The sequence below is a fragment of the Diorhabda carinulata genome, chromosome 9 (genome assembly GCF_026250575.1).
Source record: "Diorhabda carinulata isolate Delta chromosome 9, icDioCari1.1, whole genome shotgun sequence".
NCBI classification, from domain to species: Eukaryota; Metazoa; Arthropoda; class Insecta; order Coleoptera; family Chrysomelidae; genus Diorhabda; species Diorhabda carinulata.
The window spans coordinates 17,278,915-17,303,616 of record NC_079468.1 but is presented as its reverse complement, the minus strand read 5'-3'; the positions used below and the strand labels follow the sequence as shown (position 1 = coordinate 17,303,616).

General features: G+C 33.1%; 1 protein-coding gene across 8 annotated transcripts in view; it reads left to right on the top strand.

Annotated features, from left to right (window-relative positions):
- The window catches only part of LOC130898193 (kalirin), a 372,700-nt gene that overhangs the window by 89,045 nt on the left and 258,953 nt on the right, over nucleotides 1–24,702 (top strand). For all 8 annotated transcript variants that reach the window (XR_009059842.1, XR_009059843.1, XR_009059844.1 and 5 more), the window contains 2 exons: nucleotides 6,053–6,283; nucleotides 20,224–20,357. Coding sequence is in view for 4 of the 8 variants with exons in the window: in XM_057807288.1 (XP_057663271.1) it covers nucleotides 6,053–6,283; nucleotides 20,224–20,357 (365 nt within the window). In the remaining 4 variants the exon portion in view is untranslated. The remainder of the gene's footprint in view (nucleotides 1–6,052; nucleotides 6,284–20,223; nucleotides 20,358–24,702) is intronic.

Genomic DNA, 24,702 nt, shown 5'->3' with positions numbered 1-24,702 from the left:
CAAAAGTAGTAATATTGGAACTTGTAATTATGCTATTTACATAGGACAGACACCCCAATACTTAGAAAATGGTTGAGAGGTCATTAGTACTAAAAAAATTAAACTGCTTAATCAAATTATGAGAAACCAAAACAAAAATAATGAAATTAATTAAAAAAAAATTATAAAACATAATCGATTGAATTGAAAATAACAAATATACATAAAAATTCAATGACAAAAAAGACGGAATCAATTGCGTCAAAATTTTTAATTTATGTATTTCACTCCATGTAACTATTATTGTTTTTTCTCTGAATTTTCAAAGAAGCAAAAAATTTTTGTACAGTATAAATAGGAAGATTTGATGTTTATGTAGTAGGTGATGTATTAATTCATATATCCAAGTTGTCAAAGTTTTGGATAAAATAAGGACGTATTTTAAATAAATTGCTCAGAGAAACAACTTCCAGTAAAATTTATTTCAGTAGATTTGCAATGTTAAGTACTGTTAAGTCACATAACTCGAATTTACCTAGTTGTGATGATTAAATCATCAAATATTGGAAATTATAATGTTGGTATAAACAATGATAATTATACTATTATCTAAATGACAATCAATATTATAATGAAATTTTTATTAAATATTTGAAGTGAAAGTATAATGACAATTGTTTCTCAGATACGAATATTTAACGATGATGTTACAAATAAATTAATTGGTCAGCTTCGTAAAAGTACTATAGAAGTAATCTAATGAATTGAAATTGTCTATTTTATATTTGAAAATCAGTTAAAAAGACCATAATTCTGATTCGGAAAAAATTGTAAATAGATGGCATTCAGCTTCTGTAACGTTCCATTTACCAAATAATCCATGGTGCAGGAAATAACTGGAGGGTCGATGGGAGGACAAACATTGTACGTACACGTTTCCTTCACTATAATAATGGAAAATTTCAATCTAGACAATACTGAATTCATTCTTGCCTACGGCCGTATTAATGATATCGAACACGAAATTATTTGATAAAAATATTTGAAATTTGTCATTGTGAATAAAACAATTTTTTTAATGCAATTACTAAATCTTTCTTGAATTATGTAGTACCGCCTTTAAAATATTTGTGATGTTTTTGTTTCGTTTTATCACTCAATACGTATCATTAATGAATTAAAATTACTCTAAACTGAAAATCTAGGGCTTTTTATTGACGAGCAAAGAAATTCAATATAATTAAAATAAAAACTAACATTCTTAAAGCCGCAAAGGAACCTCTCTGCGAGAAAACAGTGGACAAAAATAAACAACTCAAAAAGAAAACGCCATAGTTTTGTAGGGAAATAAAAGAAAAATGTAAAGAAAAGAAAAAAGCGTACCTGGAATATATGACAATCAAAACACCACCCTCATATGAGAACTATAAGAGGATTCGCAAGGAGACGACGCATAGGCTCGGCAGAATTACTAAAAATAGCCACTGGGAACGCTTCTCAAAAGATCTAGAACATGACTTCTACGGATTACAAAAGGAAATGTGGAGATTTATAAGAGGACAGAGGCAAGAAATAAAAGAAATAGTGGACGTAAAATATATAGGAATAAAAACCTGGATAGACTACTTAAAAAGATTGTACTCACAACAGAAGAACCGGAAACACCAGAAATCACAACTGATGAAGAGATCAGAATAAGTGCAAAGAAAGTGGAGGAAGCTCAAAGAAAGCTAAAAAACCGAAAGGCTACGGGCAGTGAAGGAATAGCAAATGAACTTTTAAAAAATTGTGGGCAAGCAATGACCGAGCAGTTGGTACTGTTCATTAACAAAATATTAAAATACAAAAAAATACCCGAAGAATGGAAAACAAGTATACTAATTCCACTGTTTAAAAAAGGTGACAGAAAAGAAGTTTATCACGTATTTTATTTGAAAAATGTGATTATAATAATTTCCGGGAGTTATTTGAAGTTTGGTTCATTTTGGTGCATTCAAATATTTGATTTTTCTTGTAATAAGTCCCCAAATTAATGCCAATAATGATATAATAATAGTTTTTTCAAAATTTTCTGTCGAAAACCCTTCAACTTTGGACAGAAAAAAAAATGACGTTTGTCGCCGTCTGGCCAAAAGAATGTAAATTTTTTTGTTAATATTTTTCTTAATTATCAATTATTCACCTTTAGATTAGTATATCGTTTTTTTCGAAAAGTTACGTAGTAAAAATAAATAAATATTAAAAAATGTGTACCTCGAGAATACAAATTTTTGAAAGAAGTCTCACCTATATTTTTAACATCTTTTTCCGTGGAAAATAAGTTTTCTACGAAAAAATGTAAAGTAACATTTTCTCGTCATCATTTTTCTATGAAGGGAAATTTTTTATATTTTGCTTTGTTAACGAGATATTTAAAATGAAAAAACTCTATTTCTGCCCTAATTATTTGGCATTTTCATAAACAATGGTCCTAAAAATATTGGTTCATCTTAAAGTACCCCCTTTCAAGTTTCATTTTTAACCATAATTGGAGTATCAAGGAAATATTTGACAAAAGTCTTCTTGGAAAAAATGTAAATTAACATTTTTTTATGCAATTTTCTCGCCATAATTTTTCTATGAAGGGAAATTTTTTATATTTTGCTCCTTTAACGAGATATTAAAAAAATGGAAAAACTTTATTTCTGTCCTAATTATTTGGCATTTCATTATTTTTTTAAGCAATTTTCTCGCCATCATTTTTCTATGAAGGGAAATTTTTTATATTTTGCCCCTTTAACGAGATATTAAAAAAAATGGAAAAACTTTATTTCTGCCCTAATTATCTTGCATTTCCATAAACAATGGCCCTAAAAATATTGGTTCACCTTAAAGTACCCCCTTTCAAGTTTCATTTTTAACCATAATTGGAGTATCAAGGAAATATTTGACAAAAGTCTTCTTGGAAAAAATGTAAATTAACATTTTTTTTATGCAATTTTCTCGCCATAATTTTTCTATGAAGGGAAATTTTTTATATTTTGCTCCTTTAACGAGATATTAAAAAAATGGAAAAACTTTATTTCTGTCCTAATTATTTGGCATTTCATTATTTTTTTAAGCAATTTTCTCGCCATCATTTTTCTATGAAGGGAAATTTTTTATATTTTGCCCCTTTAACGAGATATTAAAAAAAATGGAAAAACTTTATTTCTGCCCTAATTATCTTGCATTTCCATAAACAATGGCCCTAAAAATATTGGTTCATCTTAAAGTACCCCCTTTCAAAAATTACATTTTTAACCATAATTGGAGTATCAAGGAAATATTTGACAAAAGTCTTCTAGGAAAAAACGTAAATTAACATTTTTTATGCAATTTTCTCGCCATCATTTTTCTATGAAGGGAATTTTTTATATTTTGCTCTGTTAACGAGATATTTAAAATGAAAAAACTCTAATTCTGCCCTAATTATTTGGCATTTCAATAAACGATGGTCCTAAAAATATTGGTTCATCTTAAATTACCCCCTTTCAAATTTCATTTTTAACCATAATTGGAGTATCAAGGAAATATTTGACAAAATCTTCTTTTCTTGAGCTAATATATTGCCATTTTTATTAAACTTATTGTGATGATATTTTTACTTAATTAATTATAAAACGGTGAAATCAATTTATACATTGGGTAATTTATTTATAGACCAACCATCCACTAACATTTACACACTTAAATATTCACTAACATGTATGTATTCACTTAACATCTAATTTATTTAAAACTTCTTAGTTCACGTGTCACTGTCCCGATGTATTAACTATGGAATAAAATTGTTGCCTAACTGTTGTGAAGCTCAATTTTATATATTAAAATCATTTTGAGAACCTTAGAATTATCAAAGATAAACAAATCTTAAAAAAATATCAATCACTCGGCGCACCCGCCAATTTTTAGCTTCGATAACGTATTAGACTTAGACTATGTAATTGTAACACTATGTTTGTTTGGTCACTCCAATATGACTGTTGTGGGTCATATATTTAAGATTAAATCGAATCAACTGCTGTTGTTTTAGGTACTAAAAACTCACTTTTAATCCTAAAATCAATTCATATTAAAAAATGCAGTTATACTTTTCGATTGGAAATTTGAATTCTCATTTTAATGGACTACATAATGATTATCATCCTGTGAGAAGTGTTTTTTCAGTAAATCGAGGACAACTGTTGGGCACAACGACATTGATAGTTTGAAAAGGAAAATCGATTGTGTCAACACGAAGACAATATAAAACGTTATACACACTTGCAGATGAACGCCAAATCCTTGAAATACATATTAATGAAGCCTTTGGAAGTTGAAATGAGTTTTTGGTTCTGTTTTTGTTACGACACTATGGTTACAGAGACGTTAAACTCATGGTTGTCTTTTTTCTTATTTGTTTACACACTATTCACCGAACAGAGTGAAATCATATGAATCGTGTTAATGAAATACTGGTTGTCCAATCACGATGTTGATCCAAGTTTATCTTGAATCTATCACCTCAAGTTATAATAGCGCTCGTTGTGTGGAGCTGTGAATATTATTCTACAGGTTGTCCGCTAGCAAAATTAGGATTTAAAATCTATATAACAAAAAAACTACAGAACATAATATGCATTTCTAGATTTAATCAATATAAGTTAGACAAAAGAGGGTTTTATTTTTTAAAAATTACACCGTCCAAATGTTGGCCGTTACGTCGGATACATTCTTGGAACCAGGTTTCGATATTTTCTTTCAGTTCAGAAATTGTCGTCGGGCTTGTTTCGAACACTTTACTTTTGAGGTATCCCCACGGTTCATGGGAGGGTAAGATCTAGGGACCTGGTTGGCCAAGGCATTCCCAACAACGGCTTACCAATTTGCTAGAAATCACGAAGCAACGCCATGGACTCCCTAGCAATGTGTGGCGTGGCGCCACTTGCTAAAACCATGACTGTGAAGTGAAGGCAGTTCTCTCAATTTTGGAAATAAATAATCGTCGCCTGTACGCAATACCGTTTACGTATATTTTATATATGTTTTCTTCAGGACTACATTTTTCATACTCGGAATCTTCACTTTCCATCTTAACAATAATGATAATAGAAAGACTTGATATTTTTTTTCAATAAGGGCTTAGACGAAATGCTTTAATCAGCTTATGAAAAGCGTGGATTGGGCGTAGAAAAAATCTCTCTTTTCGTGCGAGATAAATTTGAATTTATATTGACGTAGAGAAGTTTTTTGTTAGCATATCAGACTTGTCTCGTTTAAAGTTTATATCGATCGAAAGTTCAGATTGGAAATAATTTGTCGTGGATAAAACGTATAAGACTACAAGGACATTGTTTTTTTTGTACAGTTAATAGGAACAAAATAAGAAAAAAAAAGAGTATTCATAACTCAAATATTTCTCTATATACAGACGTAAGTAAGAAGTGACGTCAGTTTCTCACTGCGCCGCCATTACGTCACGTCATTGCTGATGTTGCTGGCTAGGTTAAAATGCTGTAGTAGGTCTTCTAGAAAAAGAAGTATTTGTTAGTCACGTGGTAGTAAGTGGTTCGATCAATCACTTCAAAAAGCTTGATGAAGTTCGCTCAATTATTCGGTTTTTAACGCAAAATCATTAAATTCTATTGAAATTCATTGATAACTTGTGAAAATTTATGGTACAGCTGTAAAAAAATTATACATGAACAAATATTTGTAATGGAGAACGATCTGGACGACCCACAATCATAAATGACGACTTAAATCAAAGATTGACAAGATTTGCTTCAGAAGCTACTTTATTAACGAGATTTATTGAAAATATTAAATTAAACACCATTTAAGCAAAAAAGTATGTGAAATAAGGGCTTGCACACACTTTTTATCTATCTAGTTCCACATTAAAACACAAGGGGTTGGTCGATTTTTATACACGCAAGTTTTGTAAAATTTTATAATAACCCCTTGTATTAATTTTTATCAAGTTAGAAATAGTGAATAAGTACGATGTCACACCTTTAAGGGAGCGTACACTATCAATAATCATAATCATTTAACGTATTTTTTATTTCAGAATACTTACACCAATGCCGATAAGCTTCTTGCAGCAGCCGAAGAACTAGCCCATACCGGCGAATGTGATCCGGATGAGATTTATTCAGTAGCACACGAACTCGAAGCGCACGTCACCTCATTTGCAGCTAGGGTAGAACAAAGGAGACGAAGACTCGATTTAGCCGTATTATTCTATACTCATGAAAAGGATTTAAGTAATTGGGTTGATGATCTAAGGCAAGAATTACAGGTAATTTTTTTTTCTTTATACAACCAAATGCTGAATACACACACTGCTTACACCACCACTACACCAACACTCACAATTATACTGTCTGACGCGCGTTTCGATAACCAAGTTATCGTCTTCAGAGGCTGAAGATAAACTAAAACCTAATGACTCACTCATTAAATTAAATCATTAAATTAAAAACTCCTTGGCGGGAATCTTCACATTCATTCCTTGACTTCTAAACTATAGAGTGGTCTGTAAGGATTTGATCCCTATTGTCCCTATTTAAACTATTCTCACATCTAGCAATTTCAATGCTTTCAAATGCATCCAACAATTTATTATTTAGTAAATTTTTTAACAATTTTATATTATTAATATTTATGTCATGATTGTGACTGGCAGCGTGATCGGCAATACCTGATTTTGCGGTCCGTCCATTTTGAAATGAGCTATGTGCTCTTTAAACCGGACAATAACGGATCTTCTAGTCTGACCAATATACTTTCGGTCACAATCACCACAGCCAATTTCATATATACCACTCTTTTCCAAATTTGATATTTTATACTATATGAAGAGACGGTTTATTGGTAGAAAATTTAGTATAAAACAGGTAAGTCCAAGTCATTAGATTTTAGTCTACCTTCAGTCTCTGAAGACGATAACTTGGTTATCGAAACGCGCTTCAGACAGTGTAATTATGAGTGTTGATGGAGTGGTAGTGGCAATATGAACATCACCAACGGTTCCAGAAATTCTAACTTAACCAAATGCTATTATAAATCCCTCCATTATACACAGATTGTCTGTTGTGCTATTTATAAATTATGAATTCATTTTCACACTGTTCCCGACAAATATAAAAGTACTCATGGCTTTTGATGGACATTACAATAGTTTCGTTAACGATGCCCATTTTCAAATCGTTTGTTATATAGTGATATTGTGGAGCTTCGACCCAATCGACAATGATCCAATAAGTTCGTAGTCTACCAAAGAAAACTTAAATTTCTGCCCAGCGAGTGACTTGGAAACAGAAATAAATCTGGAAATATATTGGATATGGCAGCAGTTTATAGCCAAATTTGACCAATTTGGTCGTGACGATGGCGGAGGTAAAAGCCGATGAGTTATCACAGTGCAACATCACTTTTTTCCTCATGTCGGTCTGGAATCGGTCCAATAACTCGGCATAATGCAAACATGTTCGTCAAGTGGTAGATGTGTAGATAACACCTTTCAATTCTCAGAAAACGATGTCCATCACCTTTCCAGATAATAGAACAGTCTTCACCTTCTTTGGAGAGCGTTCGTTGTGTTAATTACACTGTTTCTTAATATTAGATATGTACCAGAGAATCCATCCAGAAACACATTACGCTCAAACACTGCTCTGAAGTCGTCTAATGGTTTCGCTTATTTTCTAAAAAGAGCAAACGCGACATTCTATACGCCACACGATGTTTTGAAACTTCCGCTGTCTCAGGTATCTCGCGCACCTCCAATCCGCGGGATTTTTTTCACGTGGCTCTTCTTGATAGCCATTTTCGTAGCACCTGGACATGGTACCTCATCGCCACAAAAATTTGGAGGATACATTGCTTTCAATCGACGAATTCGGCCACTGATCAAAAATTTCATCCAGAACGCGTCTCGGATAACAAAAATGAAAAAATGCGTACATATAGTAATTGATAGCGCATATGGAACAACAGCAAAAGCAGCTTCTAATGGGTCCACCTCTCAGCGTTCACCACTGAAAAGCCGGCTTTAGACTTATCACGAAATAGCACGAAAAGACCGCGAAAACGCGAAACGCGATAAGTGTAAAGCCGGCTTAATTGAATAGAGGAGACTGAGCATGACGGTACATCTTCGGTCTCGAATTTAATATGTTTAACGCAATATACGGCAGCACACTTGGTTAAACTGAATTTGTTTACCAAATTCTTTATGTCATACCTCACGGATAGAAAACTTACAGTTACTTACCATGGTTTCAACTCCATACAAATTAACGCATCTCCTGGAGTGCCCCAGGGCTCAGTACTGTTATTTTTAATATTTATAAATGACATTATCTCAGGATTAAATTGTTATGTTCTCCTTTATGATGATGATCTAAAGCTGTAATATTCCATATCGATTATTTATAATTGCCATTTACTTAAATCTGATATAGATAAAAGTTGTGATTGGTGCGATAAAAATGCACTTTCTCGTAACATTTCAAAGTGTAATACCTTATCTTTCACTAGAAAACTTAACCCTTCATTCAACATTCAAAGATCTTGGTGTTACATTTGATAGTAAATTGAAATTTGTCGAGCATATTAACATCATGCTTGGTGGAACCTTTAGGAGCTACCAAACTCATATCAGAAAAATAAATAATGTTCACGGAAAGGAAAACCCAAAACACACTGTCAGAACGGTTATACTTAAACGACCTAGCGACTATGTGCTCTTCCTTGATATTCCTTCACAATATTGTGACGAATAAAATTGACTGTCCAGAATTGCTAGGTCTTTTGAGAATACTTACTCCTCGAATTGCCACTCGGTCCTACTTTTTATTCTACTTTCTAGTTGCTAGAACTAATGCCTTCAAATTTTCTCCATTATATGGAATGAATCGAATATCACTGTCAAATGCAAAACTCTCTGGATATTTTTTGCGGTACTAATTCTAACATAAAAAAGAAAATATTTTCCGTTCTATAACTTTCTCATTCTTCCTATTTGGCAGAGTTATCGTGGAATTCTAGAACTGTTATATTTATTTTTTCTTGTATTTTTGTGTGTATATTATTTACACTTCATCTAAATGTAGCATTGTTTACTTGCACTTTACTACAACTTTAATTGTTCAATTTTTAACTTTTATGTATATCTTTCTCATCTTTTTATTGGCACTTGGGGTGTAGGTTGTTGTAAATAAATAAATAAATAAATAATAATGCTCGCCATTAGATCTCTTGAACTACGATTATTTTGGATGCGAATTCTGATGAAACTATGTTCGAATGAACTGCAGTATCAGTTTACGCGCAGCATCGATGGTTTCTGGCACAACAGCCGATTTTGGGCGACCTTCACGAAACTCATTCTGTAGTGGAGTGAGACCATGATTGAATTCGGAAAACCAACAAAACACGGGGGCTCGAGGTGGTGCTTCAAAACCAAAAATCGAAGCGAGTTGATCGGCACACTGCTTTTGGTTTAATCCACGACGAAAGACATAGAAAATCATCGCGATTCAATTCCATTTTTTAACCAAATGAAGGTTTCAATTATCTGGAAACAACTCGTATGACAATAGTTCTGGGTACGTTCGCCATTAAAAATGTCAAACTTTATTATGGCAATGTCAGATTTGACATATTCACATCAGTGTTGCCATACCTCAAAAATGAGTAGCAACCATCGTATCTTGCCTTGGTAACTTGGCCGTTTTCTCTTGAACTAGAAGAAATCCGGGAAAACCCGGACAGATGACAATCTTATCTGGTTTTTGTTTCAAATATGCTATGATTTAAAATGTTGAATACTGATTAATAAGCCGACAAACTAAGGTAGCTCAAGACTTTTGACAATGTTTATTATCGTCTCTTAGTTAATTATGCAAATTTTCTCTGAAAAGCTTGTTGCTTATTCTATTCTAATCAGCCGATGTAGACACATTGTAATTTAAGTAGTCAATTTTAATTAAATTCAAACGTTAAATTAACATATCGACTGTGTTACCGAAGTACACAGGGAATCCGCGTATTTAAAGTGAACGATTTACACCTCTGCTTTTTAATAGCAACTGCTGTTTATACACTAAAGTGTCCCACGAGAAAAGAAATTTACGGATGCTGTATACTAAAAAAAAAGCTGCGATGGTAAACAATGAATTCTCTTATGGCTATTTTACTACCTTTTACATTATGCTACATGACATTGTTATCACGTAATTTATAGGTTAGAGATACTTTGTTACGAAATTTCAGAATCGTGATATTTAAGAGGAAATATACGAGATAAAATTAAGTTTAAGTAACCGTTGAACAGATACCATCTAAAATATACTATAATTTTATTCAAAATAGTTTTTTGTAGAAAATAGTGGTACCTACGTACAGTAATTTACGTATAAAGAATGTAAAATAGTGTTTTATAGATTGACTCCTGAAATCTGAAAAACAAGTTCCCAGGTTTTCAACGTGATCTCCTTTTAGCTCCATAAACTTTTGTCAGCGATGCTCAAGTTCAAAGTTCGATATCCTTGTTATGGTAAGAATTGTCAAGCTCCTCAAAGTAGCCATTAACTGCCGTCAACACCTTGTTGGAAAATCTTTGACTACCGAGCCATCTATGAACAAAAAATAATCCGAGAGGGCTAAATCTAGCGATTGGGGTACATAAGGTAGCAATTCAAACTTTATGTCCTTAATTTTGGCTATTGCAATATCGGATGTGTGAGCTGGTGTATTGTCTTGATAAAACAACACTTTCTTCTTAGACAAATGCAGTTTTTGCTTGATTTCTTTGCTCAAACGTTGCAATAAGTTCGCATAAAACTCGCTATTCATATTTTTTCAAGATAGTCAATGAAAATTATCGCTAGCTCAAACCAAAAAACTGACGTCCATGACCTTACCTAAAAATGGAACGGTCTTTGCCTTTTTTGGAGCCGGTTCTCTCTTTTCAGTCGATTGTTTTGATTGGTCTTTTGTTTTTGGTGTGAAGTGACAGACCCACATTTATGAAACGGCGCTAGAATTCAGGCTTTATTTCTTCTGGGTACCCTCGTACATCTCAGTACACGTAAACTAACTTGTAGAAAATCTATATGTGATAGAGAGAAAAATTTCAGAAACAGCTGTATTCGAGGATGTATTGATATCTAGTTAGCCTAGACCATTTCCATGCATAAACAAAATATTGCGTTACCATAGCAACGAACAATAACTTATTAGAAGTGTCAGTGTAAAGTTTGACGTCAGAAAAGTAAACCAGAGCTACGCATTAAATTAAAAGAAAAAAGATGTCCACCGAAATTGCTTAATAATAATATGCTTAATACCCTTGGTGATCAATGTCTTTCGTATGCGACCGTGAAAAATTGGATTGCAAGCTTCAAAAGAGGTAAATTTTCCATTGAAGATGATGACCGATCGGGAAGGCCAGTTTCTGTGTCAGTCCCTAAAAATTTTGATACAGTTCATGACATGGTTTTATCAGACCGTCGAATTGGTCTAAAACGGATATCTGAAGCACTGAATATTTCATACGAACGCATTCATCATATAGTTCACTCCAATTTGGACATCCCCAAATGTTTGAATGTTGACCAAAAGCGTGCAAGGGTAGAAGCATCGTGTTCGATCTGTGGTCGATTTGAAAACGGTACAGACTTATTAAACCGAATTGTTGCTATGGATGAGATTTCTACGATCCAGAAACAAAGCAACAATCGATGGAAAAGCGACAACTCTGGTTCTCCAAGATCTAAGAAGTTTCGTGTCCAAAAATCTGCAGGAAAAGTTCTTGCTTCAGTTTTTTGGAACTGCTATGGAGTAATCATGATTGATTTTTTGGATAAGGGTAGAACAATAACTGGAGATTACTATTCGACATTAATGACCACCACAGTAAAAAATTAAAGAGAAAAGTCGCGGAAAGCTATCCAAAGGTGTTTTCTTTTTGCAGGACCCGCCCCTGCACACAAATCTCATATTGCCATGAGATTTGTGCAAAAAATTCGTGATTTAGGGTTTGAATTACTAGAACACCCGTCTTATTTACCAGATTTGGCTCCGTCCGACTATCATCTCTTTCCTCAATTGAAAAAAAAAGTTCAAAAGGTCGTAAATTTTCTTCCAACGAGGAGGTAATAAAAGCTGTGGAAGTCTGGTTTGCAGAGCAAGAAGAAACATTTTTTTGAAAGGTCTAGAGACGTCTAGTTTCAAGATTCCTATATTAAAACAGTCTAGAAATGTGCTATAGAATAAAAATCTTCCCAAAATAAAAGAACGAAACAATTTTAGAAATTTTATTCATGACCTCAATACGAATATGGGCATTGTATATAATTGAATTTTTTATCAAATTTAAGTTGGTAATTTGTAAATACAGTATTATAATCAAAACTTCTTAGATGTATCTTATGAATTTGGCACATCATTAGAGTGTATATGAAAATAATATACTAAACTAGGGTTGCCAATATTTGTTCAACATAATACAGTATTTTTCAGAAGGAGCAATGAAAAATATTGTACAAATATAGTATATATAATAAAAGCTGCCAAAGATATTTATTATAATAGGAGGTCCATTTTGAATGATCTAAGAAATGAGGCTTCTTCATCGTGTAGTCTTACACAGTTTCTTCTTTATGCCCGTAGCTTTAGCAGAGTTTCGCAGTACAACTAATAACATCAAAAATAAATACTCATACGGAACTCAAAATGTTTTCGATTGCAAATTAAATCATCTTACCACTTTAATTAATGTTTCATTTCAAAATGGCACTTTTCCCAATTGCCTTAAGACGGCTTCTATTATTCCTCTGCACTCCTTATCATGTTACTTAAGATGATAGAAATATTGGTCAAAAAAAGGCTTTTATCATTTGTGTTAGAATATAAAATACTTACTACCCATTAATTTGGGTTTTTAAGTAACAAATGCACAAATGATGCTGTATTCTTCCTCCTAAATAATGCTACTCTAGCCTAAACTGCCATCACTCCACTGCAACAACTTGCAGTACTACGGTTTCCGGGTAACACCTCTCGCATGGTTTAAGTCACACCTTATCAATAGAAGGGTTGATACAACGATGTCTTCTTGCAATCCAATAGAATGTGAAGTGCCCCAAGGCTCAGTACTAAGCCCTATTTTGTTTCTTCTGTTTATACACGACATCTAGACATCAGTGGTAAAATATGTCTATTTGCAGACGACACTAGTTACTCTTGGAGCAACCTTGATCTCAAGGATCTCATAGGACCATATCTAGTGACCTAATCACCCTTAAATCATGGTGCGATTCTAATTTTCTCTGTCTCAACATTTCTGAAACCAAAGTTTTATCATATAAAAATACACTGCAGCCTTTTTTATTAAACCACCATTGACGTCGTTGAATCTGTAAAAGTCTTGGTGCTTGTTGTGGATGATTTCTTTGAATGGGAGTTACATATTGCCGCCTTATCTAACAAATTAAGTTCCTTCTTTTTTGCATTGAGATAGCTTCCAAAGTACTGAACTTATTTATCTCCTTAACTGTCTATTATGCCTTTATTGAGTCGCATTTTCGATATGCCTTTCCTTTCTGTGGAATGTGTGGTGCAACTCAAATTGAGCGAATCTTCAAACTGCAAAAAGAGCTGTTAGATATTTACGATTTAAAATAAAAAATTCTGACTCTTCCTTCCTTATTTATCTTTGAATCTGTTTTCCTAATTCGTAAGCAAGCTTCTCCAATTTCGGAAAGGTCGTAGCACGACTATCCATTTAGGAACGCGGAGCACGACCTTTACCTACCTACTCCACGTTCAGAATTAGTTAAGGGCTCAATATTTACAATGCAGAAAAAATGCACAATCACTTGCCAATCAAAATCAAATCGATATCATCTTTTCCAGCATTCCGTAATAATTTGAGAGCGTATTCACTGAAAAGTGCGTTCGGAATCTGAAATTCGGTTTCACGAACTCAAAATTTAATATATAGGAGCGTTAATTATTTTTAACAATAAGTATTTGTTGGGTATTGAAAATATAGTTTTTCTGCGTACTATATATTTCTTTAACATCATGTAGTATCGACATATAGTACAATACTATATATTTTAATATGGTTGGCATCCTTATATTAAACTTAATTTATTGAAGAGATTGGAAGCCCAGATGGAATTTATCAGTAGCTAACACTGGTAGTATAAGTGGAAAATTACGCTATATACATTTTTATACGCTATAACATTCTTTTATAGTTTCCGTCTTATTATATAGTTACCAGCTTAAAGCATGGTATTAGTATTTCTGGAGATTGCTGCTGCGAGAAAAATCGTAATATTATCCTTTAAAAAAGAAAGGCACGTCAATAGATGAAATTAATATTAATGTATGAGGAGAACGTCAAAATAAAATGAATAATTTTTTATTAGTGAAACAAAGTTGTTGGCATGTAGTTACTGTGTGGGCGGTTAAGGGCAACATTCACACTAAGCAAATTGCTTGACGAAATGAAGATTCAAATTACCATTCAAAACGCAAGCACGTATTAATTTTTTATTGAAAGTTTATATAGAATACATTTGAGGATGTAAAGTTGAATTTTATGTGAAGAAAGATATAATGTGATGAAATCAGAGAAAAAGTCAAAATGAAAAATGAAAATATTTTTACTGAATCACGAATTTCATAATATTAACCGAAGTATTTACAACAAACAATTCAAATTTAGAGTTCATCCAATCTACAGAATGTTTCGAAAAAGGCGACCCGTCTCTAAGATAGAAACGAGGACGGTCCCAAAAGTACCTGGCCTGACCTAGAGATGGCGGTAGTTGCTTGAAAAAAACCTCTGTACTAGAAAGTATACAATCTACAATTTGTTTTATAGCCATTAATAATGGATGCTCTAGTTCTTCCAATATCAATTGCAATACGAGTAAATACGTACGGCACTACCAAATTAAGAAATTAAAAATAATGTTTACTCTCCGTATAAAATTCGGTAAACATCCAACAAAACGTCAGTCCGCGTGGACTCATAATCTCCACTGTTTACCAATGAAAACATCGAATCGTAAACTTAAATGCATTTAAGAAAGAAGAGAATTGATGAAATGTCGGGCAGGGCCGGATTAAGATTTATAAGGCCCGGGGCTAAAATAATGACGGAGCCCCCTTAAGGAATTCGAAAACCCGGAAAAATTCACAAAATAATATCAATACGTTAGATTTGTGGTATCAACACATCAAAAAATACAGAATGATTTCCAAATGATGGGGCCCGGGACTATAGCCCCCCCAAGCCCCTAGCTTAATCCGGCCCTGATGTCGGGAAATGTTAAAGAGCAGCTGATTTTTAAGTTAAAGCGAGCAGATTTCATGCTTTGCAATTAGTTGAGAGCACAGATGTTAGCAATGACGAAAACTTGCTTGCATATGTTCGTTACGAACACAACAACAGCATAAGTGAGGATTTTTTATTTTGTTTACCTCTACCTTTGTACACTACAGGTGAAGTGATATTTGAAGTGTTTAACAACTTTATGTCCAATCATGAAATTACATGGGACAAATGTGTGGCAGTTGGGGCTATGACCGGGACACGAATAGTGCTTAAGGCGCGCGTGAAGAAGATGACTCCAGCTATTATCGCTATTAGGCGCTAAAAATATGACAGAAAAATTAAAAACAGTGTTAGATGACATAGTGGTAAATTTTATCAAAGGTAGTCCTTCAAATTCCCGTATTTTCGGTATCATTTGTGAAGAAATGGGAAGCATTCACAAGCAGCTGTTACTGCACGCGCTAAAGTGCGTTGGTTGTCTCATGGCAAAGTTGTGTCGTGTGTTTTCTAGCTGAGAGATGAAATCAGAATGTTCTTTTTGAAGAATTCCGTACACGACGTCCACAAACCTGTTGATCACTTCAATGGCTTTGGATGGCTTACAATTGCAGCATATTTAGCTGATATATTTAGTGCCCTCAACGAACTAAACTTAGGTCTACAAGGGAGAGATAACAATATCTTCCAAGTCGAAGATAAAATTGAAATGATGCTAAAAAAGCTTGACCTTTGGATAAATCGTACAATTAAAAAAAACTACAATCACTTTCTAACACTGTCAGCGTTTTTGGAATCCTCTGGTGAAGCAATATTGCCAGCATAAGTACAAGATGAAATGGTTACACACCTCGCGCTTTGAGATCTTCATTTCGGGATTATTTTCCAGTACCCGACAAAAATAAAAATTGGATATCGGACCCCTTTAAACATGGATGTTACTGATATTACTGACTTGGCAGCGGACAGAAAAACCAATTAATAAAAATATCCTGCGATTCAATATTGAAATGCAATTTCAAAGAATATTCATTATTAAGCTTTTTTTGGGTGAATCTTAAGACAGATTATGAGGAGATATATACTCTTGTATTTGAAAAAATAAATACAGAATCAGATTACAAGTAGAATCTGATTAGCAACATCAACCTGAATATCACTGATTTAGTTGCAAAAAAGCAACATCAATCTGCACATTAAATTTTTTTCATATTTTTAATAATAAACAGTTATAAGTAACTATTTTGTATCTATAATAACTAAACTAAATATCTAATCCGAATTTTTTTGCTGTTTATTTTATTGAGGAGGTCCGCGAAAACTGTGCTTGATTTTCTAGGGGTCCGTGGCTGAAAAAGGTTGGGAAACGCTGATCTTGGTGATGAAACATACATATCCTTTTATAATATTCCTCCAAGAGAGACGTTTGTGGTTTCAAGAAGATTTACCAACACCAACATTGGCGTTCAAACCAAGGTGTGTCAAGTACGTTTTTCTTAGTACAGGGAAGTAATTTAGCTTGAAGACCAACGAACTGTCACAGAAAACTGGTTCACCACAAAATGCATCACCTACAATTATTTTTTGGAAGCAAAAGCAAAAAATGACCGACTTCAAACTTTCAAGTTGTGGAAGCTTCGGTTACAAAAGTACATAAATTTTCTTGATTTTAGGTCTGTTTTAAAATTAGTTTTTAAAGATAAATTTTAAGAGTAGTACAATCCTCCCGAATATCTTCTGTAGGCTAATGCGGGAAAAACAGTTTAATAGAAAAATCCACCGATTGTGATACTTATTGCGATACATTATTGCTTGAATATAGCTACAATCTAATACCGGATTTATTTTGTTGTGATAAATTGTTGAAAAAAAATCGATTAAATATTATCGACGTGTACATCCTGTCGATATTTCATTTTACGATTTGAATTTAACAGTTATACAAATGCTCAATGAACAATAATCGAATTACCTAATGGGAAATATAAATTTGGTTCTTCAATTGTGATTATTCTTTGTGCTAGAAATGTAATTGATGTATAGGGTGAGTTTGTAAAAATTGAATTATGAAATATATAAGTGATAGTATATTTCAAAACATATCCAAAATATAAGTGCGCGCGTTTATACCATTTGGATTGCAGTACGTACACTTTTACTTACAGTCTACGAACATAAAATTAAGCTACAATGGATTCCGGGACACACCGGAACGAAGGGAAATGAAATGGCTGATAAGCTCGCTAAAGAGGGGGCAGACAAGCACTTCATGGAACCCGAACCCTTCTATGGTATCAGTTACAGAACAATGGAAAAAGCCCTAGAAAGAAGGTAGATAGGAGCAAAAACAATTATTGGCACAACCTACAGAGGCTGAGACAGGCAAAGTCTCTTCTGGCAAACTATAACCAGAGTAGATCTGCTGAATGTATCAAACTAAGTAAGAATACTCTATCCACATTCTCTCGAAGTGATGGGACTCCAGGCACTACACCTGGGTGCGTATCAAATAGGATACGTTGATCTCTGGCAATTAAAGCCCTTCCACATTCTAGACTTTTTAAAAGAAGTGATGGATCAGCTGTAAATACTGGGTTCTCCAGTATCTCAGCAAAAAGTGGGACACAACAGATCCAAATCCATACATACAACATAAATTTCAATAAAACCTTGCAGTTAATTACAGTCGAACTCCAATAATTCGAACTGCAAGGGACCGTAGCAAAAGTTCGAATTATCGAGGTGTTCGAATTATCGGAGTTGTGCACATTTACATACATATATGTATGCATTTCGATGCATCTTTCCATTTTTTAAATAAATAAATATGTTATGGGTATATAACATGTTTATTTATTTATTTATTTATTTAAAATAATAATTTGTATACGTTCGAAGAATTTTTGGTCCTAAAAAGGACCGATTATTTATCTTAAAATAAAAAAAAATACATATATTTATTTTTTTGTAAAGAAATCAGCTATGCTAGATTGCTTCATGCTGACGATTTTTTCCTTTGAAGCAAATCGAGTGATTCGACAAAATATCGTCGTCTTACCTCTAATCTGAAGATTCGAATTTTTCAATTTTTTTCAACACTAACAGTTCGAATTTTTTAATACCTTTGTACATACATAATTTATACAAGAAAAATTCGAATTTTTCAATTATTCGAACATCAAAAATTCGAACTTTTCAATTATTTAAACGCCAAAAATTCGAATTTTTCGGTAATTAACACAGAAAATACGAATTTTTTTGATAATTCGAACTTCAAAAGTTCGAATTATCGAGGTTTTTTTACATGTGTTAGTAATAGGAATGTCAAGGGACCGACGCAAAAGTTCGAATTAACGAGGAATTCGAATTATCGGTGTTCGAATTATCGGAGTTCGACTGTATAACAAAAGTAAATTTCTACTGTAATCATTAAGAATTCTACTAGAATCTGAATCCTTCTGGTAGGTGTACGCTGAATCTACAAAAGTAAAATATTTTTAATGACAATTAAAGATAACCCAACAAAATCTCATCGTAATAATACATATATTTTGAGATACGATAAAACTTCAAATTTTTTTAGGAAAACTATTTTATTATTGTTCAAATCATAACCTATATCAATGAAGTTTTATAACCGAACCTTCCACAACTTAAACTTTAAAAAAATTGGTAAACTGCTTGATCTATCTCATCCTTCATCGTGAAACCTTTCGCATGAAGATGATCTTGTATTAATGAATTTCCTGTTGCGGATCCATTACCAAGAGTTGCCTTAATCGCTTATGATCAAAGAAGATCCAACATCCAACTCTAGGTCTTTGTTTCCCAACCAGTGATCCGCGAACTCCTGGGGATTCACCAGGATATGTATGGGTGTCATCTCTGGACCATACAAAAATGCTAATTTCTCGTATCGCTACGCTTACTTAGCACGGCGAACGTGCGTCAACGTGCGATGATCGAGACCAAATGAATGAAAATGATGTGTGTAACATATCCCTGATAACGAATATATATATATATATATATATATATATATATATATATATATATATATATATATATATATATATATATATATGGTAATCGAGAATACTCAGAAGGACGCAGAGGATCATCTATCCTCTAATCCATCTAAGATGTATAGCAACATATGCATGTGAGACAAGAATATTGAAGAATGCCGATAAGAAAGGAATGAAAAGATAACAAGAGGAATTTACTGGGAAAACCCACAGAAGACAGCTGGAGAAAAGGAACTAATAAAATACAGAGCTGTGAACTGTGAACACGAAAGAAAATATTCTTATCTTCTCGTCTTCTTTGTTATTATTTCAATGTCTGCTTTCATATGTTGAATCATATTTAATCATATCATATTAAGTAATTTTAGTTACTGTATCATATTTATTCAAAATATATATGACCTCTAAAAACCCAGAATACAATTTGTAAAAAACTGAAGATGCAAAAAAGGATACGAATGTAATGGACTAAATAAAAATAAACGAGTTGATGTATTTGTATACTGAAACTCACAAAAATAGGTAATTTTTCATATAAAATTGAAAGGACCAGGCAATTCTATTGTGAAAAACTAAAATTGTATGCAAATTTTTTCCTCAATAAGCTCTTTCGAAAAATCAATATTAAACTATTCATTCGTTGTTATGCACTGTACTTATTATAAAAATTATTATATATGCATCTTAAACAACTTCCAATTGATATATATCTATTTTCAACAACAATTTTTCTCTTTATAATCATTCTTCTCTTGGAATATTATTCAATTTACTAAAGTTTTGGTTTTAGTTATTAAATTTACCATTTTATGTTATTAACTTAGATGTATTCAATAATGTTTTTATTCGCAGAATGATGAAAGTGTAGCCGAAAGTTTAGAAGCAACAGAAAGACTTCTTGAACAAACTGCACAACATCGTGAACAAAGCCTCGATGCTTGCGCTTCGACAATTGCACAAGGGGAAGCACTTCTCCAAGAACTGAGGTAAGATTTTTATTATAAACCATTCTAAAGGCTTTTAACCAATACCAAATACCAATCGTTAACTTTCTTAACAACTTGAACATTTATATTTATATCGAAAATTCACCTTATTATTATCAAAATGGTTTCTGCATCTTAAACTAATTTCTCTCATTGGCAATAGACTTATTTTATACTGATTCAATAATATCCAATAGAATTAATCATCTAAATAGCTAGAACTTATCGGACACAAAACACTCCAAGATCCACACTAAGTGAAATTGTCAGTGTTTTCATTACAGATTTTCGTACAATCATATTAACTTTCAGTCTTGGGAAATTTCAAAAGGGCATTAGATGCAGTAATTAGAAAGCAAAAGGTAAAGGAACCAGAAAGATTGAATATCCCTAAAAAACAAACATATTTTTACATATAAAAGAGGTAAAATTACATGTTAGGTCAAAATACAGCTACTTGGAGTTGATACAGGGGTCAAAAAGGATGATTCGCTGTCCCCCGCCGAATCGAATTGGAAGATATACTGAGCAAAGCAAATTTGCACAAGAAAAATGTAATGTTGAATCAATGAAGAAGTTATAGCATATGCAGACGATTTTACGATTATAGTAACCATAAGAGAACAATAAATAAAATGGCAAAACTATATATGTGTATATAAAAAGTAAAGACGATATTACACAAAAGTATCTTAAAATAGAGAAGCACAGATTTGAGGATGTAATTAGAAAAGATAGGGAAGATAGATTGAGGAACAGCATATTGAATGAAATCTTAGCTCGGATTCGATCAGTGCTAAAAAATCAACAAAAATAAATATTCATAAGACACTTATAAGACTACTTATCATCTATGTACTGGAAACAACTTGAATTATTAGGGTGAAATATAATGACAATAATTCAGGGGCCAGACATTCCAAGAGATGGGTATCTAAGACGCAAAAGTAATCAAAAAACTATTCGAAATGGTCAGGAAAATTACAAAGTGAAAATCGATCTTATCTGGACAAAGGAATATGATCAGAAAAATATGAGAAGATAGAGAAAACTTATAAATAAAAATAACTACAGTATGAAATGTTGAAAAATAAAAAGAACAGCCAAGAACAAGAAAAAAAAATAGAGGAAGGAAAGAATGATCCACCTAAATAAATGTATGAACACTGAATGAATTAACAAAAGCCATAATCCACAAGGAACGTGTTGATGATGATGAACTAATTCCCGAAGCATAAACAACTGTTTCATAAGAAATAGTGCAGACATAGCTCCATCCGCACCTAAACATGCTTTATCAAGAAAAACTTGAGCACTCCACGAGCTTTACCACTACCAACAGAAATTTTTTTGGGGGTTTCTCAGGGTTCCTCAGAAAGTTCATTATTAAATTGTAATCTTAACTTCCCCGGCTGGAGACTCTTCCCCAGGAAGTCGTATTCGGCTCCAGCTAAGTGTATATAACTGTTTCTGAGATGGGAACAATTAATATTAAATTAAATTCGACGTCACCACCACGAAATGAAGTTGAGGGAAAAGAAAGAGGTGGAGAACCTTCAAAATAATTAAATTAAAAAACAAACACAAAATAAAACTATCCCCCAACACAATTCTTCAAATCAATTTTGGTTAACAATAAATAAAATATCAGCAAATAAATTTATTTAAAAAGTAATAAAATTTGCATTAACTGTGTATCTAAGAGAGCACAACAAATACAAAGCAATTATAAATTGAAAACAATTTAGGTATATAATATTAAATATAAGAACTGGATTTATTCACGGAAAGCTGGGATGGTTACAGCCCTCAACTGGGTTCCAAGTTTTTTTTTATCCGAAGAGGAGGAGAATGCGCATTTGCTCCATCAGTTGTCATACGAGACCGACCGATATGTGGGGCTGTAATACACTTGTACGATCCACTAAAACCCTTCCTCTTTAAACTAAACCTTTTTGAGGTTCCAATCCCGAACTCGCGTTAGTATTCCATAGGATGGCTATTCTTCGCTTGAATTGCGTTTGCTCTGTTCATTCATTGTTCTCTGTTGCTTCACTTATCCCAATTCTTCGTCAGTAAAATTGATTTTGCGTATGGCATCGCAGTTCCTTCTTTCTTGATCATCCCATAATTTCAGGAAAGAATTTTCCTTTTTCTTTTTTTAGCATTTCGCCTTGTAAGCTCCAATGAAGAATGAAGAATGTGCGTGGCTTGTTCTCAAGCAAGACAAGTGAGATGCTCTACTTTCCCTTGTTTGCACTGGTAAAATCAAAAGTAACCATGTTCAGAGGCGCGCAGTCCATCGACCTCTTTGTTCCATATCACACCTCTGCTTCCATTGGTCTATGGTTGCGATTCTTTCTTCGTTCGCGATTCTGGCTTTGTCGATGACATTTTCCTCGTTTCGTATTCTCTTGTATATATTCCTGCATTAGAGTGCTAGCTGATATATCGAATGGCTAATACTGCTGGCTCTGATACTGAACGGTATGCCATGCTTTGCACCGGAACTATTCTTTTGCAGGGGATCCCTATCTGCGTATGCTCTCCCCATATCTCTGCGACGTACAAAAGTAGTTAATTTGTTATTGACATCAACAGTCTCCTTTTGGTGGCCCCCGATATTGTGGATTGTTGATGCTTTGTCTGCTCATTTTCTTATATGTTCTCCAAAACTCATTTGATAATGAGGAGGTAGTACACCAGTTGAGTCCTCAATTACAGCTAAACTCCAACCTGTCAGGCGTAAAAAAGCGAATATAAGGAATAGTTTCACCACAAATTTCCTAAAATTTACTTTGAGCTTAACCTTTAGTGAGCGTTGTTGATAGAGGACGTTTTAGAATCAAGATATTAATGAACTTTTCGAATCGACTGGGAAATCGACAATAAATTAATTTTTCAATACACTTGAATCTGTTAATAAAACAGAAACAACAAAATATGGAAAATCTTTGAAATACTTAATAGTCCGACATGGCATGTTATACAGGTAAAATGAACTTTTCTGTAACCATGCTTAATTTTTTTTTCCTTATACTAGATTTCATTACCTGATTTCCTCGACTTCAATGTATCCAATTTTCCTTTGTCAGGTGGTATATTTTCTACAATTGTATCTTATTGTATGTGTTGGTTTGTTCCTTTAATCCCATTATGTTTTTATTGCTATTTTTCTCGAAGGTGTGTTTCCGGTCTTATCTCAGTATCAAGAGGGTATTGCAAAATTCTATATGGTGTTGTTAAACTCGAGAATATTTTAATTAAATGTTATACACTGGTGTATAGAAACGAGTTGAACCTGAAATTTCTTTCTCATTAATCATTCTATCGAAAACATGATTGATGGTACCAGTACGAATAGCCGCTGGGCTTTTCATATAGAATCTGAATGAGACATAATTCGTATTAGTGATCATCGTATGATTGGGAATCTACAGAAATATTAATTGTACGTATTACTTTGAACTGTTACGGCCACATGACTAAGATTTATTTAATATGTAAGTAGACGTAACAAGCATTGTCGTTTGACAAATTTTACGCATTTCTAAATATTGATATGTAGTATCGTATTATGTTCAGTCGTAGAACCGTTTCCTTATTTTATTAATGTACCTGTTTTTTATAAACATTACGTTATTTGATAAGAGTATGAACATTAATGCGTTGTACGTGGGCTGAAAATAACAACAATAACAGTTGTTTACTTATAATTTATATCTAATAATAAATAATATATTTTCTTATCAAAACGATTGTTAAATTATCGTCAGGGCCTTAGGATTAAGACTCGATTGGACTTCCTTAACCCAGTCGAACGAAAATCTGGTACTTTAAAAAACTGAGAAGTGTAACGCTGGACGTGCAGGGTCTTTCAAAACGTTCGTATGCGAGTTATATCACTGCATTAAGCGAAAAAAATCGATTAAAATTAAATAGAATTAAAATAGTTTAATCGCAAATTAACAATAAGGTTTAGCCAATCAAAAATTGTGGACCGTTTAAGTTCATCCCTTTCGAGTGGTCGAAAGAGCCATAAAAGTATTTAACTGCTGCCGCATTTTTGAACTTTGCGTTATAGACATGTGATTGTTTGGTGATTTTTAATAGATTTTTTTCGCTTCATGCAATGATATAACTCGCATGCGAACGTTTTGAAAGACCCCGTATATTAGCGAGACAGGAAGGAAAAATATTGAATTATTTTTAACAATGACTTTCATTTTTGGAGCAAAACTTTCATTTCTGCAAAAGTTCGATTAATTTTTTTTCTGCGATAGTTCGATTAGTAGTATTGAAATCAAGAAACCTTAGCAAACATATTTTCATCCCCGTAATTAGC